Source organism: Centropristis striata, chromosome 17, assembly GCF_030273125.1.
Source record: "Centropristis striata isolate RG_2023a ecotype Rhode Island chromosome 17, C.striata_1.0, whole genome shotgun sequence".
Classification (NCBI taxonomy): domain Eukaryota; kingdom Metazoa; phylum Chordata; class Actinopteri; order Perciformes; family Serranidae; genus Centropristis; species Centropristis striata.
The window spans coordinates 34612449-34626562 of record NC_081533.1 but is presented as its reverse complement, the minus strand read 5'-3'; the positions used below and the strand labels follow the sequence as shown (position 1 = coordinate 34626562).

Genomic DNA, 14114 nt, shown 5'->3' with positions numbered 1-14114 from the left:
TATTATTTTAGATGGATGGATGGATAGATAGATAGATAGATAGATAGATAGATAGATGGATGGATGGATGGATGGATGGATGGATGGATGGATGGATAGATAGATAGATAGATAGATAGATAGATAGATAGATGGATAGGTGGATGGATGGATGGATGGATGGATGGATGGATGGATGGATGGATGGATGGATAGATAGATAGATAGATAGATAGATAGATAGATAGATAGATAGATAGATAGATAGATAGATGGATGGATGGATGGATGGATGGATGGATGGATGGATGGATGGATGGATGGATGGATGGATAGATAGATAGATAGATAGATAGATAGATAGATAGATAGATCGATACTTTATTAATCCCTTGGGAAGGTTCCCTCAGGAAATTGGCAATTCCAGCAGCAGCAGTACAACACCAATAGAATAAATAGAATAAAGTTAGTAATATAATTCTGTTGGCCGTTTTTTAAGGACATCACAGCAACTTTTTAAGATAAAGCAATAGCATTAAACTGGACGACAGTGTTGATGTAAGTTTTTTCTATTTAGGCTGACAATTCAGTGTCGCTACCCAGCAAACCATAGTAGTACTTTTGCTATGCAACATCCTTCAAACTCCTCTTTGGACCGTTTCCCTATGCCAAGCAAAAACACACGCAGGGAAGCTGCAGACACGGCCATTTTTCCATTATAAAAACCTTAACAACCGATACTTTACATAGTTGGAGAGTGTTTCATCAATGCTGTATCAGAGATTTAAAAATAAAGTGTTTGATCATTTGAAAAACAGTTAATAACTTTTCTGTTTCTAATGTGGACTCCCCCTCAGAAAACAATTCATTAAAGTAATTTTCCATGAAAAAATGGCAGAAAATGCTGTTTTGTAGCCTCTCAAATATGAAATCCCCCCTTTTCTCTGTTTCATATGAGATAACATATTTGAATATCTTTCATTCGGTTTTTACGCCAAATTTGAAGAAATTCCTCCAATGCGCTCCCATTCTCTTATGGATATCCGGGACACCAACAGTAATAATCCATTTTATTTATAAGCGCCTTTCAGAACACCCAAGGTCACTTTACAAGAAAGCATAAAATAGTTTAAAAACAGTGGCAACAAAAACACAGTAACACCTCTGAGCACGGCCCTTTAAAGCATTCTAGAAAAACAGTAAAAACAAGTTGTCAGGGAAGAGAAAGGAGGTCCTGCTGGGTCACACATTTGACATTTGAGGTGTTAAAGAAGAAGAAACAACAGCAGGAAGCGGTGGCCTCGAGGAAATACACTCCGTACACTCAGTGTAACTCAGCCCCCAGTCAGTCAGTCAGTCAGCCAGTCAGTCAGTCAGTCAGTCAGTCAGTCAGTCAGTCAGTCAGTCAGTCAGTCAGTCAGTCAGTCAGCCAGTCAGTCAGTCAGTCAGTCAGTCAGTCAGTCAGTCAGTCAGTCAGTCAGTCAGCCAGCCAGTCAGTCAGCCAGTCAGCCAGCCAGTCAGGTCAGCAGCATGTCGCTAACAGCGCTGTGTGCCGTCGTTGGTGAGTTACTGTTTTTGTTTCTTTTACCTGTGTCTCTGAGCTGAATTTCATTGTTAGAATCTGAATCTTCATGTTTCTCCCCGACTGAAAATTTTCAAAGAGCGATAAAAATGTTGGGGTCGCACACCAAAATAAAAAAATTATAACTCATAAATTGCTATTTTGCAGGCTAAATCTCCAAACTGTTTCAATATGAGAGTGGGGGAATAACATGCTGATTTATTTTGGTTTCCTTATTTTTGTTCCTAAATATCTGACATGCACGGACTCATGTTGCTACATTTTGTTTGACAATTATCCTGTTTTGACTTGTTGTGTTGTTGTGTCTCAGTATTAAATACATTATTTTATTTTATATTGCCAATGCACAAGAGTCTCAGCTTTCCAGTCATACCCAATATATGCAGCTTACAGACTGTTTGGGAACCCCAATATACATAAATATTCACATAAAATATGCCAGAAAAATACATTTTAATGCATGGAATTATTATAAAGTGGGCATGTCTGTAAAGAGGAGACTCGTGGCAACCCGTAGAAACTTTTTATTCAGATATCTTGAGGTGAGAGGTTCAGGGGCCCCTTTGAGGAATAATTCATTGCACATTAATAAAATTTGGCTCTACAAATCCACAAGAGTCTCAACTTTGCAGACATACCCAATTTATGCAATTCCAAGGCTGTTTAGGGACTCCAGAAATATTCAAATACTGCACGAGAAAAACTGTGATTTGTGCCTTTAACTGTACGGTATCAGCATAAAGTAAAGGCATGTCTTTAAAATGGAGACTCGTTGGTACACATAGAACCCTTTTTATCAACATATCTAAAGGTCGGAGGTCAAGGATTCGCTTTCGAAATAGCCGTGTCAGTTTTTTACTTGTAAAAAAAACCCTCAAGAGCTCTATTTAACCCCCTGACCATGGTGTCTGATGAATAATAACTGTACTTAACTATTTCTCTGTTACTGCTAAATTATATAAAAGTAGCCTTATTAAAATAAATGATCTTATGAAACCAGGGCAAATACTAGTTTATTGCTCATACCTATCTATATGCAACTACAGAAGTGAGTTGATCATCTTCAGCATTAACTTGCTTATATTTTTTTTTTTACAATCTGCAGCTGTTGGAGGTGTTTAGATATCTGTTTACGTGGTTTTATATCAGCACTCTCACCTTCCGTCCCACATTGTGCTGCAGCTGCTAGCGACTTCCCACGCGTTCAAACAAACAAACATTTTTTTGGTGTCTTATCTTAATACGACATAACTTCATTACATTAACCACAAGTTGATTTTTGTATTAAAATGCTAAAAAGTAACTTTTATGTTACCATAAAGGGAACACAGAAAGACAATAAAAAGTCCCCATAAGATCAGAGAAACCACTTATTTAGCTTCACAGCGAGATGTTCATCTCATCTGTGAGATGCCGCTTTATCTTTGAAATCACACTTTTTGATATCTTGTGGTTTCACACTTGCATCAGCAACTTTACTTTGTTTGTGGGCGACAAGAACCTTTAACTGCATCTGTTCTCTGCCCTGCAGCTGCTGCTTCTTAGAGTTCACCTTCAGCCTGCAGAGTTTCCCTGTAGACATGCAGAGAACACAAATTAAAATAATTGCATTATTGCTGTTTACGATTGCCGCCTGCACAGAGGCCTCGCTTGTTGTTCAAAATAACATCCGTAGTGAAAGGAGGAAGCAGTAAAATGAGTTCACACATCAGCCTCTGCTTGTGTATGGTGCAACAATTTTTTTTATTGAGGTGCATTAATGCCAAAAAAAATCTGTGTGTGTTTCTTGCAGCCGTTCTGAGAGTTGTTCCAGACAGATCCCAGTTCTTTCAGTACGAGTCCGTGTCTCTGAGCTGTGAGCATCAGGGAAACTCTTCTGAGTGGAGCGTGAAGAGGAACACATCCAGATACATCAACCAAGACTGCTCCATGTTTGGGAATACAATAAATGAATCCCATTGCTCCAGTGAAGACCTTTACACTATGGACAGTGGAGTGTACTGGTGTGAATCTGCAGCTGGAGAGTGCAGCGATGCCGTCAACATCTTGGTGACAGGTGGGTTCAAACTAAAAGACGAGCTGTAGTACTTTAGGGAGAATATTTCCGTTGTGCATTCCAGGCTTGGAATTTCGTCATTTTAGGGGCAAGGCCATTTGGCCTTCCTGTTCACACTTATTTTAAGGGCACAAAGGCCGTTTGGTTAAATTACGCTGGTTTTACCTTTCAGATTAATACCTTAACATTCTCATTCACCAAGAAACATTAATGCACAATATATTAAATATATTAGAAAGGACCTTTTTGGAAAATGACAAATTAACCTGTTTTGAAAAGACGGCAAATGCATATATTTTGAAAAGATGGCAAAATGAATCTCCTGCCTGAGTTCATCTAAGAGTAAGGAAAGAGAAATGCCTCCTCCTGCCATAAAAAGGAACCTGCTGAGGTGAAATCTACATCAGCTAAATGTGGAGCCCTTGTCCCTGAGGTAGGGAAGACGTTAGCGCTATCCCACCTAGCTAGCTATCGCTAGTTTTCATGATGCAAAAATGTAACGTTAATGAGTCAACTTTAAATAGGCGAATACAATGGTAATTACCTATCAATAGTACTTTCTATAAAAACGTAAATGTTAAGTTCTGTCAAATACTACCACATACTTCAGTCACAACATATCAAACAGCTGGTCCAGCTAGCTTACCTGTGCTGCATCAACACATGGCTCATTAGAATATTCAAATTAGCCATGTGTTGATGCTCACACCTCTAGAAGGACGGGGAGTGGGTCGGGTTAGCGTTGTGTTTACTGTGTTTACTGGCGTAAAGGCCACCTTGGCCGTAAATTGTTCTTCACAGGGCATCAAGGCCAGAGTGTGGGGCAACGGCGGCGTGAAATTCCCACCCTGGTGCATTCTTTCTAATGTCCAGCAGGGGGCGACTCCACTGGCTGCAAAAAGAAGTCAGATTGTAGAGAAGTCTTAGAGAAAATGACCCTACTTCTGACTTGGTAAATGACCTGAGTAAACATTCTCATAATGAGTTTATGGTCTTAATTGTTAGTTTTAAGTCTTCTTCAATACAAAATGATGTATTTTCAGTAAATTATGGTCAATTTAGAGTTGAATAGATTATAAAGCAGGGGAGGGTTTAGGGCACAGTGCGTTTTCACTTCATTAAAGTTAACTGGAACATTTTGGCCATCAAGTGAGGAGCAGCCTCTTGTTAGTTTTATCTTATCTTATCTTATCTTAGAAACAAGTGGCTCAGTTGGTAGAGTTGGTTGGCCCCCAACCGAAGGGTTGGTGGTTCAATCCCAGACCATGGCAGCCTACATGTTGTATTATCCTTGATCAAGATACTGAACCCCAAATTGCTCCCGATGCTGCGTTCATCGGTGTGTGAATGAATTCCCAATGGTGGCAGGTGGCACCGTTTAGGGTAGCCTCTGCCACCAGTATGAATGTGTGTGTGAAAGGGTGAATGAGCGCAGTCTGTAGTGTGAAGCGCTTTGAGTGGTCGCAAAGCGACTAGAAAAGCGATATATAAGTGCAGGTCCATTTACCATTTTACCATTTTTGCAGCCAGTGGAGTCGCCCCACTTCTGCATCAGCTACAGATCTGGAGGTTGCTTAATTAAGTTGTTCTTTATATGTAAAGTGTTGCTGGAGTTTTCAGCTCTGTAAATGATCCTGTGTTGACTGTCTCCTTGTCTTTCTGTCCCTCAGGTGGTCCAGTGATCCTGGAGAGTCCTGCTGTCCCTGTGATGGAGGGAGACGCTGTGACTCTGAGCTGCAGAACCAAGTCGACCTTCTCCTCCAACAACATCTCAGCAGATTTCTATAAAGACGGCCTCTTCATCAGCAGCAGCTCTACAGGAGAGATGACCATCCACAGTGTTTCTAAATCTGATGAAGGACTCTACAAGTGTAACGTCTCTGGAGGTGGAGAATCTCCAGACGGCTGGTTGGCTGTCAGAGGTGAGGAGGCCTTTCAGTCACATTATATTAGTGGTAAACTCCAACAATATCCAACAAATAGTAAGATTAGTAAAATTCCAACAGGGGGCGCTGACGGCAGCTGCAGAAGCATTTGGCTCCATTCATTTCAATACAAAATGACAAAACTTGTCACTTGATTTATTACCTCAGAATTCTTTAAAATAAAGCCATTAAATGTACAGTAATAATAATTATAGTTATTATTATTATTTTATTATTATTATTATCAATAATAATAACTAATAATAATAATAATAATAATTATTATTATTATTATTATTATTATTATTATTATTATTATTAATAATAATAATAACATATAAAAGCACAATAACAGTAAAATTAAATAAAAATCATTAAGAAATAAATGCATCTTCATTATAAATCAAACATTTAAATACTCAAATAAAACAAAAATATTTGTTTTAAATAAATGATCATATAAATAAATCTTAGCATTATAAATTAATAAATTGATATTTATGATTAAATTTGGTTCTATTCCAGACGGCTGGTTGGCTGTCAGAGGTGACAGGAGCCGTAAAAACGTCTTACTCTTACTACTCTTAGAGAGACCTTTTCTTTAGTGTTTTCAGATATTTATCCAGGCTGTGTTTATTTGTATTGAGGTCAACCTGTGGGTATTTGTGTTTTGAAGCAGGTCGTCCTGAGTCGATGAACTCCCCCCTCCTATGCTTTCTACTTCCTGTGGTGGGTGTCTGCCTCTTGCTGGTCTGTGTGATTCTGTTCTGCCTCTGGAGGAACCACAAAGGTCAGCCTGACATGAAAACATCCTGCTGGTTCAGCGACACTTCTGTATGGAGGTCGCGCACCGAAAGTGCTGAAACAGTTTGTTCTTGAATTTGAACTCACACCAAGCAAATGCATTCTGCTGCGGACAGCCGCGAGACGCAGGGAAAGTAAAAATTGAAATGACGAAAGAATGAAAGAATGAAAGAATGTTAAAACTAAAACAAACATACTTTAAGTCCTACTTTTCATTTTAACTAGAGCAGTGAAATGTTTTGTCTTTCTGAAGGTGAAAATAACGTTTGTCAAAAGTTTTTTCCATGGTCAAGCAAACCGTTTGCATTTTGATGATGTGCGTCTATTTGTGCAGTTACGGTACATTTACAGTCTACATAAAACCGCATTATATTCAACATCATATATTTAATACGTGTTTAAACGGCCCTTTTTCCATTTCAGTGGCGGACAATTCAAGAGGAAAGTTGATGTGCATCTATTTGAGTAGTTACGGTACAGCTCCCTGAGGCAGCCAAAAGGCCAAAATTTCAGCAATTTTCAAATTGTTTGGTTCACAAAGTGGATATTTTGGAACCAAACTTAAAGTAAATCTCAATTCAAGATGGAAAAATATATAAGTACACTTTTTGCTGTTTCTTTTTCCATGGTCAAGAAATCCTTTTGGATTCTATTTGTGCAGTTACGGTACATTTTCATACCACATAAAACCACATTATAGACAACATAATATATTAAATACATGTTTAAACGGTCCGTTTTTGTCCCGTTAAACATGTCATAGGCAGACAATTCAAAAGGAAAAAATATGTGATTAATTCATTTTTTATATTTTTTGATGTGCGTCTATTTTTGCAGTTACGGTACAGGTCCCTGAGGCAGCCAAAAGGCCAAAATTTCAGCAATTTTCAAATTGTTTGGTTCACAAAGTGGATATTTTGGAACCAAACTTAAAGTAAATCTCAATTCAAGATGGAAAAATATGTAGGTACACTTTTTGCTGTTTTGTTTTTTTCCCATGGTCAAGCCAGCCTTTTGGATTCTGATGATGCGTGTCTATTTGTGCAGTTACGGTACAATTTCATACCACATAAAACCACATTATAGACAACATAATATATTAAATATGTGTTTAAACGGTCTGTTTTTGTCCCGTTAAACATGTCATAGGCAGACAATTCAAAAGGAAAAAATCTGTGATGAATTCATTTTTGATATTTTTTGATGTGCGTCTATTTTTGCAGTTACGGTATAAGTCCCCAAGGGGGACAAGGAAAGACTTTTAATTCAGCAATTCATCAAAATGTTTGGTTCACAATGTGGATATTTTGGAACCAAACTTGTGAAAGTAAATCGCAATTCAAGCTGGAAAAATATATAAAAAATGATGATGTGCGTCTCTTTGTGCAGTTACGGTACATATATACACCAAATAAAACCACATTATATTCTACACCATATATTAAATATGTCTTCAAACAGCTATTTTTCGTCCTGTCAAACACTTCAGAGGTGGACATTTCAAGATGGAAAAATATCTGAAAAATTCATTTTTGCAGTTTTTTTTAATGTGCGTCTATTCATGCAGTTACGGTAAAGGGGGCCTGTGGCAGCCATAAAGTACAAAGGAAAGAGTTCACACATTTTTATACGGAATAGGCTAAAACCCGCATTATAATCCACATCATATATATATTACATTTTCAAATGTTTTTTGTCCCATTGGTTAATTTTTGCTGTTTTTTCGAATGTGCGTTTATTTGTGCAGTTACAGGCACAGTTGGCTGAGGCAGCCAGTCTTTTTTAAACAATCATCAAAACTTAACACCAGTGGCGGTTCTACCCAGGGGCCTCCAGGGGCCACTGCCCCTGTGGAGAAGCCTCTGGCCCCTGCTGTGGCCCCTGTGTCAAATTAGTAATAAAATGATCAATTTATAACAATGAACAATGGAATAATTCTAACCTTTTTTTTGTTCAAACAATATCTCATTGCACACAAAAGGAACCTAGAATGTTACATTGTATAATAGTTTAACTCTCTGGAGTCTTATTGGGATATTTTGTCCATTTTTGAATCCTTTTCATGTCTTTATAAGTCTTTGTAAGTCATTTTGTGTCTTTTTTGGTCATTTGTGTCTTTTTTTGGTAATATTTTTGTCTGTTGTTGTGTCTTTTTTAGTTATTTTGTGTTTGTTTTTTTTCATTTTGTGTCTTTTTTTTGTCATTTTTATGTCTTCTGTGTTTTTTTGTGGCTATTCTGTCTTCTCATTTTGTGTCTTTTTTGGTCATTTTGTGTCTTTTTTGGTCGTTTGTATCTTTTTGTGTCTTTTTTTGGTAATATTTTTGTCTGTTGTTGTCTTTTTTTTGTCATTTTGTGTCTTTTTTGTCATTGGTGTCATTTATGTGTCTTTTTTTGTGTCTGTTTTAGATATTTTGTGTCTTTTTTTGTCATTTTTATGTCTTCTGTGGATTTTTTTTTTGTTAGTCTGTCTTCTCATTTTGTGTCTTTTTTGGTCATTTTGTGTCTTTTTCAAGACATTCAAAGATTTTGAATGCTTAAATATCATCTTTGCCATTTTTTCATGTGCTAATGTGCCCCTCTGATTAAACACTGGCCCATCATTGGCCCCCACAGTAAAACTGGTCTAGAACCGCCACTGCTTAACAGACTTCATTTTAATTGAGTAATTAAATAATAGTTTGTCTCTGATGTCAAAATGTAGGTTAAACTAACATCCTGCTGCTCCACAGAAACACAGCGGTTACTTTTGTTCCTCACAGTTTCTGCTCAATTATAATTCACAAAACAAATATGTATTTATAAATACTGAAATGCAGCTGCAGCGTAACAGTAATAAATGTTGTTTTCCAGGTAAAGAGGACCCAGACGTCGCTTACACTGACGTGACCATTACAGAGGACGTGCAGCCAAACAGGATGAGGGGTAACACACACACACACACACACACACACACACACACACACACACACACACACACACAACCAACCAACAGGTGATATTAAAGATGTTTATTTTAAGATAAAATATTCATTTTTTAGTCCCACAACGAGGAACTTTCAAGAATAAAACAGCAAAAGTTTACAACAAAAATAAAAGAAGCATCAATAAAATAACATTAAATAGTAAATAAGCAAAATAAACCAGAAGAACAAAGTTTTAACAATTTCAGCAAGAAGAAATATGAAAAAAGCATGATCATTTTCTTTAACTATTTACAATAATTAAAGTTGGAAAGAGGAAAATATAAAAATTAGGAACAATATAAAAAGTTATAAACAATACAAGAAATCTAAACAATAAATAAATAATAAATAATAAAAATATTAGGAAAAAAAATTAGGAACAATCAAAAAATAGAAAACAATATAAAAATTGGGAACTAAAATAAAAATGAAAAACAATAAAAAAAATAGGAGCAATACAAATATTAGGAACAAAAAAAATTAGGAACAATAAAAATATTAGGAACAATAAAAAATAGGAGCAATACAAATATTAGGAACAAAATAAAAATTAGGAACAATAAAAAAAATAGAAAACAATATTAAAAATTAGGAACAAAACAAAAATGAGAAACAATAAAAAAATAGGAACAAAATAAAAAATTATGAACAATAAAAAAATAGGTACAAAAATAAAAATTAAGAACAAAATTAAAATTGGAAACAATATAAAATATATGAGAAACTATATATAAAACAGGAACAAAATTTAAATTAGAATACATTTAAAAAAAAAAAAAACAACCTTAAATGAGATTTTAAACTATCAGACATATTAAAAAGAGTGTAGACTTACTTTCTGCCTCCAGTGTGTGTGTGTGTGTGTGTGTGTGTAACGCCCTCTGGGCCAAATGCCTGTTTGTGGTTTGTTGTGTCTGTTCGAGGTTAAGCCCCGCCCCCTAAACGTCACTACGCTCTCATTGGTCCAGCTCGATGTCACAGAAAATCACCATGGCAACAAAACAAAACAGTTGGCACGGGTCCTCTGAGTCACCAACCGCTCACACACCCAGTTTCTATTTTTAGTTTTATGGGTGAAGTAACTATAAATAACTAATAATAAATGGAAAAATACACAGATGAGATAGTGCTCATGGAAACAAATAAACAAAATATAATTATTATCTTCTGTATATGACCTACAAACCTAAAACACTCAAAGTAAAGTACTAGTTGTTACTGAAGTTTATTTAAATCATGATTAAATAAATAAATGGATGAATCATTAAACAATTAATGTATAACTAAATAAAAACTAAATAAATATGAAAAATTGAAATAACATGGAAATTTAATAAAATGTTGTCTTGAAAAATGAACATTTTATGAATTATGTATTATTAATGGCATTTAAGTTAATAAATAGGAATGAATTAATAAATAACTAATTTAATTTATTAATAAATAATAAGAGAAATAGATGTAAAAAACTGTGAATTTAATGTGAAATTAAATAAAAACCATTTGAAATAAATAAAAATAATTATTTGAAAATGTGTTATATTTATTCATATATATATATATATATATATATATATATATATACATATACATATATATATATATATATATACATACATATACATATATATATATATATATATACATATACATATATATATATGTATATGTATATATATATATATATATACATATACATATATATATATGTATATATATATGTATATATATATACATATACATATATATATATATATATATACTTCATAGGCAAATTAATATATCATTTTGCAGACTCAATTATATATTTATGAATTTATTAAATTCATATAGCCCTAATTAGCATTCCACAAAGCGAAGAAGGTAATATTTGTTAATAGGAATGAATTAATAAATAACTAATTTAATTTATTAATAAATAATTAGAGAAATAGACATAAAAAACTGTGAAATTAATGTGAAATTAAATAAAAACCATTTGAAATAAATAAAAATAATTATTTGAAAATGTGTTATATTTATTAATATATATATATACATATATATATATTTACTTCATAGGCAAATTAATATATCATTATATTAGACTCATTTATTTATTTATGAATTTATTAAATTGATATAGACCTAATTAGCATTCAACAAAGCGAAGAAGGTAATATTTGTTTTTATTTAAATTAATTAAAAGCTTAAAAATCTGTTATTTCATCTTCAAAACAAACCTGAACTTTTCTTCTTTCCTCCATACAACTGGAGGAAAATCTCTCCTTTTACTGTGTTTCTGTTCTTTGGCATTAATTGAACGATTCTATTCTAATTTAAATTTTAATATTTACTATTATTTTCATTTGTTTTTCTGTGTGTTTTCCTCCCCAGATGTGACTCGGGCAGCGACTTTCTACACAAAAGTGAAAGCTGAAAGCTGACAGGAAACCACGTAGATTAACACTGCTGGGGTTTATTTTACAGTTATTTTCTGTGTTTTCCGTCTTCTTTTGTTTTCTTTTTTTATATATAATAAATGGAATAAAGTCTTATTGACCAAATAAAAGACTTTATTTATATAATCTTTATTTCCTGAAGTGAATATTAAAGCTGCATGAAATAAAGGGAACTATAAAAACTAAAACAAACACATTTAGCAGAAGATGACGAGTCATGAAACAGTTTTATCATGTTTACATAATCAGAGATTCCCAAAACACTCACTGATGACTCAGAGTCACATGTAGGAAAGTAAAAGTTGACTCGTCAGTGTTTGTGTGTCTCGTTCCACAGAATCCTGCTCACTGATTGGTTTAAAACTGTGACAGCAGTGACACCTGCTGGTCACTTCTGGTTACTGCACTAACAATGGAAAATAAGCTGAAGCAGCTGGAATCATCATGTTTTTTGTCCCATTGGTTAATTTTGCTGTTTTTTCAAATGTGCGTTTATTTGTGCAGTTACGGCACAGTTGGCTGAGGCAGCCAGTCTTTTTTACCCCATAAGAACCCAGTAATCCTTAATCAGGGGTCTCAAACTCAAATTACACACAAAAACATCAAAAAGACACAAAATTACTAAAAAAAAAAACATCCAAAATGACAGAAAAAAAATAAATTACTTAAAAAAGAAAAAAAATTACTTTTAAAAAAAAAAGACACAAAATGACCTAAAAAGACACAAAATTACAAAAAATACACTGAATTATCAAAAAAGTAAAATTATCAAAAAAGAAAAATTATTTTTTAAAAAGACACAAAATGACTCAAAAAAGACACAAAATGACCAAAAAAAAGACACAAAATGACTCAAAAAAGACACAAAATTACAAAAAAAAGACACAAAATTACAAAAAAAAGACACAAAACTATTTCAAAAAGGCACAAAATTAAGTATTATTTTAAGTGTGACAGCAGTGACACCTGCTGGTCACTTCTGGTTACTGCACGCCCAATGGAAAATAAGCTGAAGCAGCTGAAATCATCCTCAGTGTGTAAACATGAAATGCTAATAAATGATGAACAGTTTGGACACACAAATAATAATATAAAGATTTTTTTTAAGGGCAAACACTTAAAACTGAAATGGTGCGTTCAGGTGTAACTGGCGTTAAAGGATAATGAAGTTGTGCAGAGATCTCACAGCGACTTCTACTGTGAAATCATCTTTGAATCTTTATGGTTTTAACATCATCAAATAAAAATGTGTTTAATATGTTTTCCTCCTTTTGTGGGTTTTGGAAACAAACTTGTTAAATGGCTGAATGGATGAGTTTATTTTTTGTGTTTTTATAACAGAAAAATATATACACTACTGGTCAAAAGTTTTAGAACAGCCCAATTTTTCCAGTTTTTTAATTGAAATTCAAGCAGTTCAAGTCAAATGAACAGCTTGAAAGGGTCCAAAGGTAAGTGGTGAACTGCCAGAGGTAAATAAAAAAAGGTAAGCTTAACCAAAACTGGAAAATAATGTACATTTCAGAATTATACAAGTAGGCCTTTTTCAGGGAACAAGAAATGGGTTAACAACTTAACTCTATGGAGTCTTGGGCTATTTTGGCCATTTTTGAATTCTTTTCATGTCTTTGTAAGTCATTTTGTGTCTTTTTTAGTCATTTTGTGTCTTTTTTTGGTCATTTTGTGTCTTTTTTTTGTCATTTCGTGTCTTTTGGTGTCTTTTTTTGTCATTTTGTGTCTTTTTTTGGTCATTTTGTGTCTTTTGGTGTCTTTTTTTGGTCATTTTGGTGTCTTTTTTTGTCATTTTGTGTCTTTTTTTGGTCTTTTTTTGTCATTTTGTGTCTTTTTTGTCATTTTGTGTCTTTTTTTGGTCATTTTGTGTCTTTTTTTAGTCCTTTAGTCCAACATAAAATGTGATTTTGAATCTTTTTTTTACTTTCAAAACACTGTCATGCTCAATAAAGAATTTTAAATGTTGCAAATGTGCATTAATTTAGAGTACACTGAGACATTAAACTGCATCATTTTCAATTAAATTCTGGAAAAGTTGGTGTGTTCTAAAACTTTTGACCAGTAGTGTACACAGAACAATACATGTTTGTTTGTTTTTGACAGAGTTTTTGACATTAGACAAACAAAACAAGGGAATAACATAAATGGCACAGCAACAGAATAACACTAATTCAGTTTTTAGACATTAAATCAAGAAAAGGTTGTCATAATTTAAAAAAGATTTCCTCTTTAGTAGATATGATGAACCTGATTTTCTCCATGTGTAATGTATTTCCCATCTCTCTCCAGTAGGTGGCACGACCCTGTTGAGGATCTTATTTTGAAATTTGTGTGCATGTTTCTCAACCTGC

General features: G+C 33.9%; 1 protein-coding gene across 1 annotated transcript; it reads left to right on the top strand.

The window, feature by feature from the left end:
* Window positions 1–1509: 1509 nt before the first annotated feature.
* LOC131989697 (Fc receptor-like protein 5) lies at window positions 1510–12070 on the top strand. The gene is made up of 6 exons (XM_059355003.1): window positions 1510–1540; window positions 3354–3617; window positions 5288–5539; window positions 6219–6332; window positions 9198–9269; window positions 11687–12070. The coding sequence occupies exons 1-6, from the start codon at window positions 1510–1512 to the stop codon at window positions 11734–11736; spliced, it is 783 nt and encodes a 260-aa protein (XP_059210986.1). The 3' UTR covers window positions 11737–12070.
* The last annotated feature ends 2044 nt before the right edge of the window (window positions 12071–14114 follow it).